This window comes from Choristoneura fumiferana, chromosome 26 (assembly GCF_025370935.1).
Source record: "Choristoneura fumiferana chromosome 26, NRCan_CFum_1, whole genome shotgun sequence".
Taxonomy (NCBI): Eukaryota; Metazoa; Arthropoda; class Insecta; order Lepidoptera; family Tortricidae; genus Choristoneura; species Choristoneura fumiferana.
The window spans coordinates 2,571,196-2,584,853 of record NC_133497.1 but is presented as its reverse complement, the minus strand read 5'-3'; the positions used below and the strand labels follow the sequence as shown (position 1 = coordinate 2,584,853).

General features: G+C 37.7%; 1 protein-coding gene across 1 annotated transcript in view; it reads left to right on the top strand.

Moving 5' to 3' along the window:
* LOC141443095 (1-phosphatidylinositol 4,5-bisphosphate phosphodiesterase epsilon-1-like) overlaps positions 1-13,658 on the top strand; it is a 392,276-nt gene that overhangs the window by 237,684 nt on the left and 140,934 nt on the right. Inside the window, 1 exon segment of the mRNA XM_074108307.1 lies at positions 9,767-9,909. Coding sequence (XP_073964408.1) covers positions 9,767-9,909 — 143 coding nt within the window.

Below are 13,658 nucleotides of genomic sequence, written 5' to 3'. Positions count from 1 at the left end.
ACGACAATCAAACCTATTTTAGTTAAAATGCCGCTAAAATTTGTTTGTCCTTATCTGTCACTTCGACATTTGTATTTGTTAGAAAGGGACAAAGCATTTGTTAGTTAACATAGGCTTGTTAAGTTTTATGAATAAGGGGGTAAGTCCCCAAAGTCCCCATAAATAATGCCCCAGGCATGTATGGGAAACATTAGACATAATCGTAGCTAAGCAGTAAGCCGTGCCCGGCACGGGAATACCTCATTAAAAGTTTAGAACCAGACACGTGGACATAGCTCGTGTCGATATAACAAAGGCATTGCCATTAGGTATCATTAAAATAAGTTGGTATATATGTACGAGTATACGAGTATATGAACTATGGTTCAAGTGAGAAAAGTTTTTCCGTGTCAAAGTCTTTATGACTTTGGCATAAGGCGACCGGATGGCTAAGTGGTTAGAGCACCTGACTACGAAGCTTGAGGTCCTGCGTTCGAATCCCGGCCGGGGCAGATATTTGTGTGAATAACACGAATGTTTGTTCTCGGGTCTTGGATGTTTGATATGTATTTAAGTATGTATTATCTATATAAGTATGTTTATCCGTTGCCTAGTATCCATAGTACAAGCTTGCTTAGTTTGGGCCTAGGTCAATTGGTGTCAAGTGTCCCATGATATTTATTTATTTATTTTTATTTAGTGATTTTGACTTGGCCCGTGTAAAAACTTTTTTCACTACATATAACATTTCATTCGTACAAGTTTTTTTACTGACTGTACTTTTTACCCGACTGCCCGAAGGAGGATTATGTTTTTTGAGTACTTGAATGAATGATTATGTATCGGTACTCTTTTTAGCCTAAATCATCATTGCACCCACGCAGCCTGTGGCTTTAACCAGGTCATCCGTCCACCTCGTTGGTGGACGTTCTACGCTGCGTTTGCCAATCCGCGGTCTCCACTCGAGAACTATTCGAGTCTGAATCCAAAAATAATGCTATTTTCGTTTCCATTCTATCCCTTTTTAGGGGTTCCGTACCCAAAGGGTGCCAAGTCTCAGTAATAGACTCCGCTATCTGTCTGTCTGTCCGTCCGTCTGTCACAGAGCTCTATCTCTTGAGTCGTAATAGTTAGACACCTGAATATTTCACAAATTATTCGCTATAACAACAGAATAAAATAAATATTTGATGGAGCTCTCATATAACAAAAGTGATTGTTTTGTTGTTTTTTGCTTGATATTAATAACGGCAACAGATGATAGAAATAGTCGCTTGAAATATTCACAGAATCTTTAGTTGTATAATCACTTTAAAAAGAAATAATTAAATAAAAATAAACTATGATTGGTTTTTTGGGGTCTTTTTGTATTTTTTATTTTAACTCCAAATTTGTTACTTTTACGGGTATCCCGTGAAACCATATCGAAAATACAAACTGAGACATGGTTGCACAGAAAAACCAGAAAAAGAGACCAGCACTGGGAATCGAACCCAGGTCCTCAGCAATCCATGCTGCGTGCTATAACCCCTACACCACTGCTGGACAGGAATCTAGACACGAATTTTTCCTGTGCATACATATCTCAGGTTGCTTATTCCTACTTTGCTACTTAAGCAGCAGCACTAGCGACATCTATGTAGCGTTGACAGACGTCACACTCTTTCGGAACCAACCGCTCACCCAGACAAGAGATGTCGCTACTAAGCAATCAAATTATGGTTGGTTTTTTCCCAAACCCCAGTGCTGGTCTCTTTTTCTGGTTTTTCTGTGCATCCATGTCTCACTTTGTATTTTCGATAAAAATAAACTAAATATTTAAGGGGGGCTGTACAACAAACTAGATTTTTTTGCCGTTTTTTCGCTTATGTCTAATGTTGTCTAGAGAATGGTACGGAACCCTACGTGCGCGAGTTCGACTCGCACTTGGCCGATTTAAAAAGAAATATTGGATTTTAAGATCTGACTTTTACCGATGGAAAACCATTTATGCATTAGTTATAGCTTTAGTAGTATTAGCGAAGATTTTCCTATACTTACAGTGCTTTCATTGAAGCATGGTGCGGGTGACAGCTGTCAATATCACAGACTAGAGAGTAAAAGTGTCGAAACTTGAGTCGATAAAACCAATAATTTAAAATCTGAATCATAATTAATGTCATCATTAATCCGATTATTACTTTAATTTTGATGAGAATATTCTAGGTTGGAACTTGCCACTTAAGTAAAGGCTTAACGGAGTTTGCAAGAATGACCGTTCTTACCAATTAATAAGTACCGATATAACTCAAGATCCATTAGGTCCCATCACTAAACGAGTATCTGGTGTTACGTTACATGCATATTACGTTTCTTCACTTAATGTGCTTTGAATTTTATTAATTGATTGTAAAATTCTTATAGGTTAAATTTATTACGTACAACATAGTTCTTTATGTTTAAATATTTAACGCCAGTCATATTCAGGCTACAACTGAAATATACTTCCATATATTTAGAACGCAGCAGCTTTTTTTGAGTAAAACGAAACGGCGCGTCAAGTGTCACCCGCACCATGCTAGAATTAAAGATCGTATCGCACCGTCCCTCTCGCTCTCGTATTAAATAGTATAAGCGTCAGCGGGATGGCAACATATGAAGTTCGAGTTTCGAGTTTCGTAGCAGTCAGCTGTCCTTTCTGGCTGTTCTGTCTTACGTAGTATTGTATTACCAATAAGGAAGGCAACGTATCTATAAAAAAATGATGTCCTTTTTATCTTAAGGGGGCCATAAGATGAACTGTGTCTATTTGTTTATGCCATATATTTGGCAATAAATACCTTTTATTGAATGTGGGCTATATAAATGACCAATAAAAATAAAAATGAACTCATGAATGACTCATGAATCAGAAGGCCTGCATCAATGTATTTAATTCTTTTTTTGCTGTTTGTGATTGTCATTAAAATTAAAAAAAAAACTGTTTAATTCTTTAAAATTTACAAAAAAATATATATTATTAGTACGGTATTTTTATTTGAAGGTTATATTAGTTACTAACTAATAAATGGATCTAGCTTGACTACTTATACTGTTTTAGAACTTATATAATTTATTGTAAAATGTAATAATGATAATAATAATGCTGGCTTAGCATCGTTCATCGATAGGCAATTTTTTTTTTATTTGACTGTAAAAGAAGTAGTTTAAAGCCGGAAAATATTTAAAAAAAAATCTTTTTCTTTTATAGAGACATAACCACTTGTTAACAAACATTACAACAGAATAATTTCAACATTGAAATGAAAAAAAACTCAGGAATTGTTATCCAGTCATTGATAATTGCATACTTTATGTCTATTTCACATTTTAACTGCTCGAAAGTTAATTGAAGAGATCGCTCTTTCACTTAAGCCCGCCTATTGTTTACCTCTACTTTTAATCTTCTTTAGTACCTATGTTGTGTATTTATATAATATGTATATCGGAAGTCGATAAGTGAGAACTCACTACAAGTCAAAAAATGCCATGAAAATTCTGCTCTCTGATTATCGATATTTCTCTATCGACACGAGTCTCTCCCTACCGTTATTTGAGCTCTATCTAATTACGTTTGTAATTAAGTTCATTTTTGTTCCTCACTTGATGACAGGCCGGCAACGCCATCTTAGATTACAAGGTGTAAAATAAAACCACTTCGGAGTATATTAAAAGTAGCCAAGGCTCGAGAAAGCTTAAATAAGTAGGTGTACATAAAAATTTGCAGGTGGTAGGACCTTGTGCAAGGTCCGCCCGGATTGCTACCACCATCTGGCTCGCTAATCCTGCCGTGAAGCGGCAGTGCTTGCACTGTTGTGTTTCGGCGTGGAGAGTAAGACATCCGGTGAAATTACTGGCACTTGAGGTATCCCATCTTAGGCCTCTAGGTTGGCAACGCATCTGCAATACCCCTGGCATCGCAGATGTTTATGGGCGGTGGTGATCTCTTACCATCAGGAGACCCACTTGCTCGTTTGCCATCAAGTTGAATAAAAAAAAACAATACAATTGTGCACAATAAATAATATTTGTATTGTATTGTATTGTTTTGTAAATATTCAACCGGGTATCGAACTTGGGACCTCAAGCTTCATAGTCAGCCCTCTAACCCCTTCCCTAACATATTCCCTCTAAAGTACTTAACCAAGCGTATATATGCTGGGGTGATGATGATGATGAAGATAAGACTTAGCTTTAATGTATAAACTTACCGACATCGATACAATTAGGTCAAAAGCAATATAATATAATAATATCCCTTCGTCCTCTAGACCACGTGGGCGTTTATTATTTGCACAGATCATGTACGTCATATCTTAGAGCATTAAACCAAATGGAGGCGTCATTTGCATTTCGACCCACCGGTTTAGATTTTAGAGGAGGGGGGGGACGCTCGATTTTAATGAAAATATGCACTTTAAAGTTGAATATTTCTAAAACACATCACTGAATCGGAAAATCGTCTTAGCAAACCCCTGATGGTTTTAAAAGACCTATTCAACGATACTCCACACTATAGGGTTGGATAAGAAAAAAAAAACACCCCCACTTTACGTCTATGGGAGGTACCCTAAAAAAATTTTTTTTAATTTTTTTATTGTACCATTATGTCGGCATAGTTTACATATATATCCGTGCAAAATAACAGCTTTCTAGCATTTATAGTCCCCGAGCAAAGCCGCAGACGGACGGACAGACAGACAGACATGGCGAAACTATAAGGGTTCCCTTTTTGCCATTTTGGCTCCGGAACCCTAAAAATGTTATACAAAAAATAAAGTGCTAAGTACAAAGGCGGACTTATCCCTGAAGGGATCTCTGCCAGTCAACCTTTGAGTGGTAGAGAAGAGCAATAAAAAAATAAGGATCGACAAAAAGAGCAAAACATTTGAATAAATATAAATGCATATGTGTAAACCCTAAGTAACAATATTATACAAAATATAAAACATAATAATAATCATAATTATATTATTATTATAATTTTCACATTCATAATATGAGTAGGATTCTATGATCATATAATGTGGCAGAGCTTAGGCGTCATTGGATGCTCCGGTAGGTTTGATGCTCTAAGGGCATAATGGATGCAAGCGATACGCCCACATTTAATGAGATTATGTTAAATACCACTTATTACATTGTTATCTAAGAACCTCCCACGTCTTTTTAATCCACGATTTGTGAATAAGTTTGACATTTACTGTCTAGCTTTTGCCTGCGGCTTTGTCGTGGAATTCGTTTATCACGCGCGGTTCGCTCGCGAACTGTGCATTTTATGCCAAAAATCACGTCGATCTGTCGCTCCGTTTCGACGTGAAAGACGGACAAACATACAAACAAACTTTCGCATTTATATTATTAGTATGGATAGTCAATTAAAGTTCCGCGTGACGTCATACCTTGATACACTAGCACTGCGTGACGTCACAGGCCGCTCCAGAACTTTGATGTCCTTCATCTTTCTCATTTTTTCCTTGATTGACCAAAGAAATAATACGTGTCAAATATTTTCTGATAATTTAACTGACAGACTAAATAAAATATTTTATTTTTTACCCAACAAACTACCCAATTGCCTTTTTACCCAGCAAACTACCCTATTGCTTTTTTACCCAGCAAACTACCTTTTCTTTTACTTAGGGAACTACCCAGTTTTTAGCTAAGCTTAAAAATGCCGTTATATTCCAACTTATTATTACAGTAGATACGTTAATATAATTTCCAAATGGTCATCAATGTCGGAAAGGTCGGCCGGCTCTCGACCCTCGGGCAAGAAAGGTCTTCGATAATAAAATTATAGTATTCGATGCGCTTAAAGTTAAAGGCGCGGACAGACGGACCGGCTAGTACATATCCCAAATTCTATTCACATTTTATTATCACTAAAGTGCTTATTTTGCCGCTATGCGTATATTGTATAAACTGCCGGTTGAAATAAAAAAAGTAGCGGGTAAAAAGTTCAAGTTTACACTTAAAAATTGGCTTTTAATAAAACCTTTTATGATTCAAAATAATTTTTTGCTCATTGCTTTAATTATACATGCGCGTAAATAATTATATAAGTTTAAGATGAATTATTAAATAAGTTTTCATATTGTATGACCGAAGTGGATTTAGTTACCTTTTGTAACCACCCCATTGTGTACTCATTTATACAATAAAGTTTATTTCTATTTCTATTTCTCCATCGATATTGGTACACGATTGGTACACGATGATTTACAATGATCTGGAGTTAAAAATATTAATAATCAGCCTAAATCGAATTCAGCGTCGAGCCACCTCTAGTGACCCGACAAGTGCTGAGTGGACTTTTCGCATTTTGTATTTTTATTTAATTCATTTTTCTCTTTTTCATCTTAGCATGAACATGTTTTTACTTTTTACTTATGCAAAATAAGTGCAAAATAAAGATTTCTTATTCTTATTCTTAATTCAATACCTAGATGAAGCCAACAAGCAAGAATATTGTTCGCCTCTAGAGCAGCAGGTAATGGCGTTTCTTTAAGTATTGCTGTCTGTCCACTTTATTACCCATAACCGCAATAAAGACAATTTGATTTTGACTCGATTTGAAGTATCACGGTCTCTTTAACTGATTATTCAATTAATTACCTACTTAATGATATTCTTAAAGCCAATAATCACTGAATAAGTACAGTCAAGTGCAAAAATATGGGCTTGTCTAACCCTTCATAAATATGTACCACAGACTCTCATTCCGACGCAATAAGGCCGTGGTAACATATTTTTGAGTGGTTCGCATAGATACATGTTTTTACATGTGACTGTTGTCACCCTACATTACATTAATTATCAAACTGAAATAGAAAATTCAAGTTTCATACAAGTAAATAAATAAATATCACGGGACAATTCACACCAATTGACCTAGTCCCTAAGTAAGCTTAGCAAAGCTTGTGTTATGGGTACTAAGCAACACAAGTACAAGTACAAGTATATGAAAACTTATTAATCTTAAATTCAATAATAATATAATTTTATTTTGGACATAAAATATGTTACTGAAATGCTTGGTGCCGTATAATTGCGACTTATTCGGGAATGGAATGAAATTTTTAAAAGTGGCTGTTTTTTTATCTATGTATATATATCTATATATTTTAAAAACATGAAAACTGCTAACATGCGGAACAGAGGGCCTACTACGAATTCGAAGTTCGTATAGCACCGTCCCTTTCACTCGCGTATTAAATGACATAAGCTTCAGCGGGACGGCAACAAACGAAGTTCGAGTTTAGCACTTCGTAGTAGGTATAGATAGGGCAAGGTTATGACGAATGTAAACTATTTGACATTGACGTTAGGTTTTTTTTTCATTCGTTCATGAGGGCCAAGACAAAAACCGTATTCAGCCGTAGTAGTTCATTTTGGCGGGAATAAAAACTATTTTATTTTAATAATTATTTCTTACAGTCACCAGCATTAATACCTGCCACAACGGAGCGTGCAGAAATATCTGGCACGTCCTTCCGGCCCTAGAAATAGAGTCGTATCAGATATTTATGCACGCTTGTGTCAGATATATCTTCAGACAAAAAAAAAATCAGCCACTTTTAAAAGTTTCATCCATCGCCCATTACTGAATTAGAAAACTAAGAAAAAAATCAGAAAACTAGCCAATTCCCGTATCTACTCGTACGAATATTGTGGTATCTACGGTTCTCTTACGAGAGGCATTAGGCACTTGTCCCACCGCCGACGATGAGCGAGAAGCGAGTAGAGCGAGTAACTAAAAACGAGTGGGCAGCGAGGAGCGAGTGTAGTTTTGTAGCTGGCTGTAAGCGAGTGTTCGAGTGCGACGGGCGATTACTCGCTCCACTCGACTTGCTCGTGCGGGGCGGCCGCCAAGCTGACATCGCTGAGCGAGTATCTATAGCTCAGCGAGTTTTATAGCTCTTGTTGCTGCGACAAAAGATGTAAGGACGAGTTCTCGCCGACAGTGTGAACAGCCAGCGATCAACTATTAATATATGTGTCTCTTTTATTCACACAGGATCTTATATCTTTTGTTCGTTTCTTGAGCGAGAAAATAGTCGATAGCCAATCGTTTCCTCGCTGGCGGTGAGACAAGTGCCTTACTGTCCGTGAGGCCCCAACCCTTCAGAGGGCCGTATAGAAGAGCAGTCACTTTGTTAAGCTATGTCCGTTTATTCTATACTAGGCATACCCCGCGGTTTCAGTTATAAAAGTATTTGTCATAGAAAAAGTCTGAGGAATTAGAAAATATTCCTTTATAACACCACCAACAACGTCAATATGACTGGTAGGTATCGTATAGTAAGTGTAAAGAATGTTGCAATATAAAACGTAGAAGTGCTGCCCTCGCGTCAGGTTTTTTAATACATTCCTGGTCAGCCTATACATTACTGCTTGTCGGGGTGATTATTAGGGTTGCCAAAAAAAGTTTGCGTTAAATTATTCGTGACAATATTGACCAAACTGTATCTATTATATGTCCTAATGCTCCCCCCATCCTATCCTATCCTACGGGGCCTCATGTAATCCGTCTATTCATAATAAAATGCAAATACTATCACTTCGTTCGATAGCCCCCGGGCCCGAACGTGTCGTTCGAGATAATCCGCGTCCCAAAAGTTTGGTTCAATCGGTTAGAAAATGTAATTCGATTTCTATTTTACTAAGCATTTAAAACATATTTGGATTTGTGATCAATCTATTCCGAGGAAGGAGGGTTATGTGTTTGATCCGTATAATATTATATGTTAATGTATGTATGTATTACATTTGAAATTTACCACGAGCTTTACGGTGAAGGAAAACATCGTGAGGAAACCTGCACAACAAACCTGCGAAGCAATTCAACGGTGTGTGTGAAGTTCCCAATCCGCGCTGGGCCCGCGTGGGAACTACTGCCTAAGCCCTCTCTTTCCGAGAGGAGGCCTGTGCCCTGCAGTGGGACGTATATAGGCTGGAATGATGTATGTATGTATGTCTATTCCTATTTGTCCTCTCGTAACTGATTGCTTCGGCTGAATTTAATTGTATAATAAATTGTATTGATGAAACTTAATAATTCGACGTATAAAATTTTTCATTTTATAAAAAAAAATAACTACTCAACGGCTGAATGGATTTTGATGAATGAGACGTCATTGGATTCCTTTTGATAATGCGATAGGGAACATGAAATTCTTGAAAAATCAAAATGGCAGATTTTTGGCGCCAAATTGTGAGTTTTTACCTGATTTTATTTAGTTACAAGCTTTTCTTTAGCTTGCCCTGTTTGTTTCTTTATTTATTTGTTTGTTTATGTCAAATTTTGGAAGCTAAATTTGATCCACTTCCTGTAGTCGTATTTTCTTGAAGCTTGGAATACCTATAATAAATCTAGTGACAATGACAATACAATAATCTGATAGTGACATCCTGATAGTCTGGCCAGGACCGTCTCCACAGGACGGTACTCCTCAACAGTTAATGGCAGTGACTTGAAATTTGCTACGGAAACGCAGTTTGGATGACAATGCAAGTACAGTCACCGAAAAGTACAGTCAGCAAGAAACAACCTGTCGACGAGTGGACGCTAAAAGTCGAGGCGGTGCTGGTCGGGTGCCGGGTGGCTCTAATAAGCTGTGACCTTTAAGATGAGCTCTGGTTGCGTTCGGAACGCGTCAGTATAGTGTGGTGGTGATGATAGGTGAATTTGTGTAATTTATGTGTGTGCTTACAGCGTGAGGTGGACTTATATAAATAAACTAAACGATAAACTCCTTGTCCACAGGTGTCAGCTTGGGTGACAGAGCTGGTCCTCTCCCAGGCAGCCGAGGATCGGAAGGCGGCGTTGGCCTGCGTGCTGCGAGTAGCCCTGACCTGCTGGAACATTGGCAACTTCAACGGGGCAATGGAGATTGTAGCAGGACTCAAGTAAGTTATCTTCATCTCATCACCATAATATGCTACATTCAAGCAGGGATTATTTATTAACGCTCCAAAAATACGTTCCCTGACCACCGCTTTCACATGCCTTCCTCATTGATATGCAGTTGTTTTTTTAAACAGTTTATTTTTCACTTTTTGCTTATTCTTTGTCGTAATTTATTCTTGTTACTAATATTAAACTCTATTTTTATTTCTTTATTTTATTACGATCTGTACCTAAGTGTTTGTTTTTAATATTTGTGTATCGTTCCGTAAGTCACAGAAGGTTCTGAAGGAAATTAGGCCAGAGGCGTCTAATGCCTCAGCATAATGCTGAGTCAGCGGCCGTTTCGCTTTCGCAGGGACACACAAAATTGTTTAATATGTACCATCAGCCAAATATGTGGTTACCACCCTAGAGTTGATAATCGTTTGCATATTCAAAACCAATAACTGCCAATGGACGTGTCTGTCAACTTGAAAGTTCGTTTAGCGACATATTCATTTGATAGTAACTGGTTTGAACATACTTATTTGGCTGATAGAATCATGTGTGACTTCATGGAAATTTTTTGGTTAATTTGCAGTGTGTATGTGTGTATTTTGTGATGGTGATATCTCTCTCTTCTTTTTAATAACAAGCCGTAGGACGTCCACTGTTGGACATAGGCTTCACTCATAGGCCACATTAGAGAGGTTGCCAATACTCGCCACTCATGGCAGGCGGGTTGGTGAGCGCAGTATAAGATGTAAAGGTAGCCAAGAAGACGCTGCTAACCTTCTGGTATCCCTCAGCCGGTTTCTTTCGGCGCCCACGTGAAGAGAAGGGCCAACTCGTCCGGCATACGACAAACAAAATAATCGGGCATTAGGCGGTAGTTAAGTACTAGAAGCTCCCAAGACGATCCCATAAAGAGCTTATGGGAACGGAAGCAATACCATGCACTCGGTACCGCTCTGCTTTCAGAGCATGACATGAGTTCGTGTGAGCTAACTTTGGGGGCGGCAGACGTGAGCTTGCTTCGGAATCCAAAAGTTTAATGGTTACTTGACCTGAAATGTAAATTTCAGAATAAATTATTATTATTATAATTATATATTTTTAATTTATGACGGTGAAGCAGTCTAACACTTCCACTGAACGTAGATTATAGTTAGAGTTTAGTTTTTGTAACTAAGGGACCCCATACATCCCTGTATTATATTATTATTAATTTTGTATTTTCTTTTATTTCATTGTATACTGTAGTTTTAAGTATTTTATTTGTAATTATTTTATGTTGAAAAAATTACTTTCTGCCAAGTTTCTTGCGGCGCATTCTTCTTGGCAATGATGGTCTTTCCGAAAGCGCTGGTAGTTTTAAAAATGACGTGTAAAAGTGCCCATTGCGGCCTATTTACTGAATAAATGATTTTGATTTTGATTTTTTTTTTTACTGCCTAACTGCTGACTCTGCCATGAAATCTATTATAATAAGATATTTTAGGTTTTGTTTGTGGAAATTGGGTCGTGTGCTGGTGTGGGACGCTACTTGCGTAGACACACTAGCTCCCTCCCACGTCCGCGGAACAGTTAATAAAGCTGGTGTAGCAGCAGAGGCGGCCGAAAAACTAAAGGAAAACAAATACAAAGGTCTCGGCCCTGAATACAACTTTGTCCCATTCGGGGTTGAGACCTTAGGTCTGTGGGGGCCCAGCGCAAATATCCTCTACAAAGAATTGTCAAAACGACTTTCAGATACCACAGGGGACCGAAGAGCCTGCAGCTTCCTCGCACAACGTATCAGCACTGCTATACAGCGAGGAAATGCTGCCAGCATCTTTGGGTCCATGCCGCGGGGGGATCCTTTTACATTTTTTTTCTAGTTATAGTTTAGTTATAAGTTATTTTACTTTTACTTTTAATTAATTATTTTTTAATTTCATGAATCTTTTACTTATTTATTATCATCATCATGAATTATTTCAGACTTTAATAAGAATATGTATAAACTAAATATCACGAATAAATAATTGAGGAAAACATAGATGTTATTGCACGGATTCTGAAATACGAAAGGCACCAAGATATAGAAGAAGTATATGTACGGTCGGCAGGGGTTTCTTTCGGCCTTCAGCTGTACCATTAGTCTGTAGGCCGGCGGAAACTACTTGCTGACTGTACTTTGTGTCAGCTGGAGTTGGAAGAACTGGAGGAAGACACTTGGACGGCTTCGTGCCCGCCATGAAGAGGCGTGCGTAGCGACAAGGCGCCGTAACAACTTGTTTCCCATTTGTATGTATGTATGTATGTAATGTAAACTCTTTATTGTACAAAAGAAAATTAACAAAATACAACTGACAAACTTTAAGATACTTGTACAAAGACCATTTGATTGCCTAAGACTGATTTAATACGAGAGTAAGAGAGACAGTACGATACGAACTTCGAATTTCGTATTAGCGCTTCAGAGATGTGCGGGGATGTGTTTTGAGGAGTGTGTTTTTCATGATCATCAACCAATAGGAACGCTTCATTTACTTCGCCTCTCCGCTCCTGTTTCCACCAGAGTGGTGCTGCGAGGAAAGGTAAACGAAGCGTTTCTATTGGTTCATGAAAAACATATTCCTCGCAACACAGCCTCGCACATATCTGGTGGAAACGTAACTTAAATTTACGTGAAGTTCGACATGACAAGTATGACAAAAGTTGTTGCTAAACACCAATCGGACCCACGTTTTTCTCACTCTTCGGGATGCCTAACGAAGTTCACACCATGCCACTCTTAACCCACTAATAAATGGCGTCACCAAGGGGGGACAGGGAGGGGGTTTCTAAAAAAGTTGCCAGCAACCAAACCAAAGCCCTACCCCCTTATTCATAAACGACAATCAAACCTATTTTAGTTAAAATGCCGCTAAAATTCGTTTGTCCTTATCTGTCACTTCGACATTTGTATTTGTTAGAAAGGGACAAAGCATTTGTTAGTTAACATAGGCTTGTTAAGTTTTATGAATAAGGGGGTAAGTCTTTTACTTGACTTGTTTGATCGATCAAGGCTCGTACTATAAGAGAAATGCTTCATGTGCTCTCGACTTTACCTACAATTCATACATTTCTCATTCTTCGTGAATGAATGAATGAAAAAGTATTAATATTTGACATTATTTTTTACATAGTTTTTTTGCACATAGCCCTGCAAAACTGTTTACACAGTTTGTCTGCAGGATACAGTCTCTATAAAAATATAAAATAATGTAATGTACAATTTATTCTTACATAAACTATTATAATTATGGTTACAACTATGTCTCATGGAAGAGTTTCTACTAAATACATTTTAAGGATCTTTTTAAATTTATTTTTATCAGTTTCCAGGCGGATGTTATCAGGTAAGCTGTTAAACAAATACGGTAGTCTTTTGTTTAATGTTCTATCACCGAAGTAGTTGGTCACTCGGGGCACTTCATATTTACCTGAGGACATCGACCTAGTATTATGACTATGGTTGATCAATACTAAACTACGCTCCAGATTGCTATGATTATTTATGGCTACTAGGTATTTATGTTTTAGTCGAACAGGAAGTATTTTAAGGATTTTAAATAATTTTTAATAATCGCCATTACAGCTCTGCTTATCAACTTTCAACTTGCCCCCTCATGGGCCACCGGCTGGAGACGCCCTTTCCCACTAACATTATAAATGCGAAAGTTTGCATGTCTGCTTATTTGTTTGTTTGTCATAGTTAGGTTTTCTAACCATTTGGTTATCG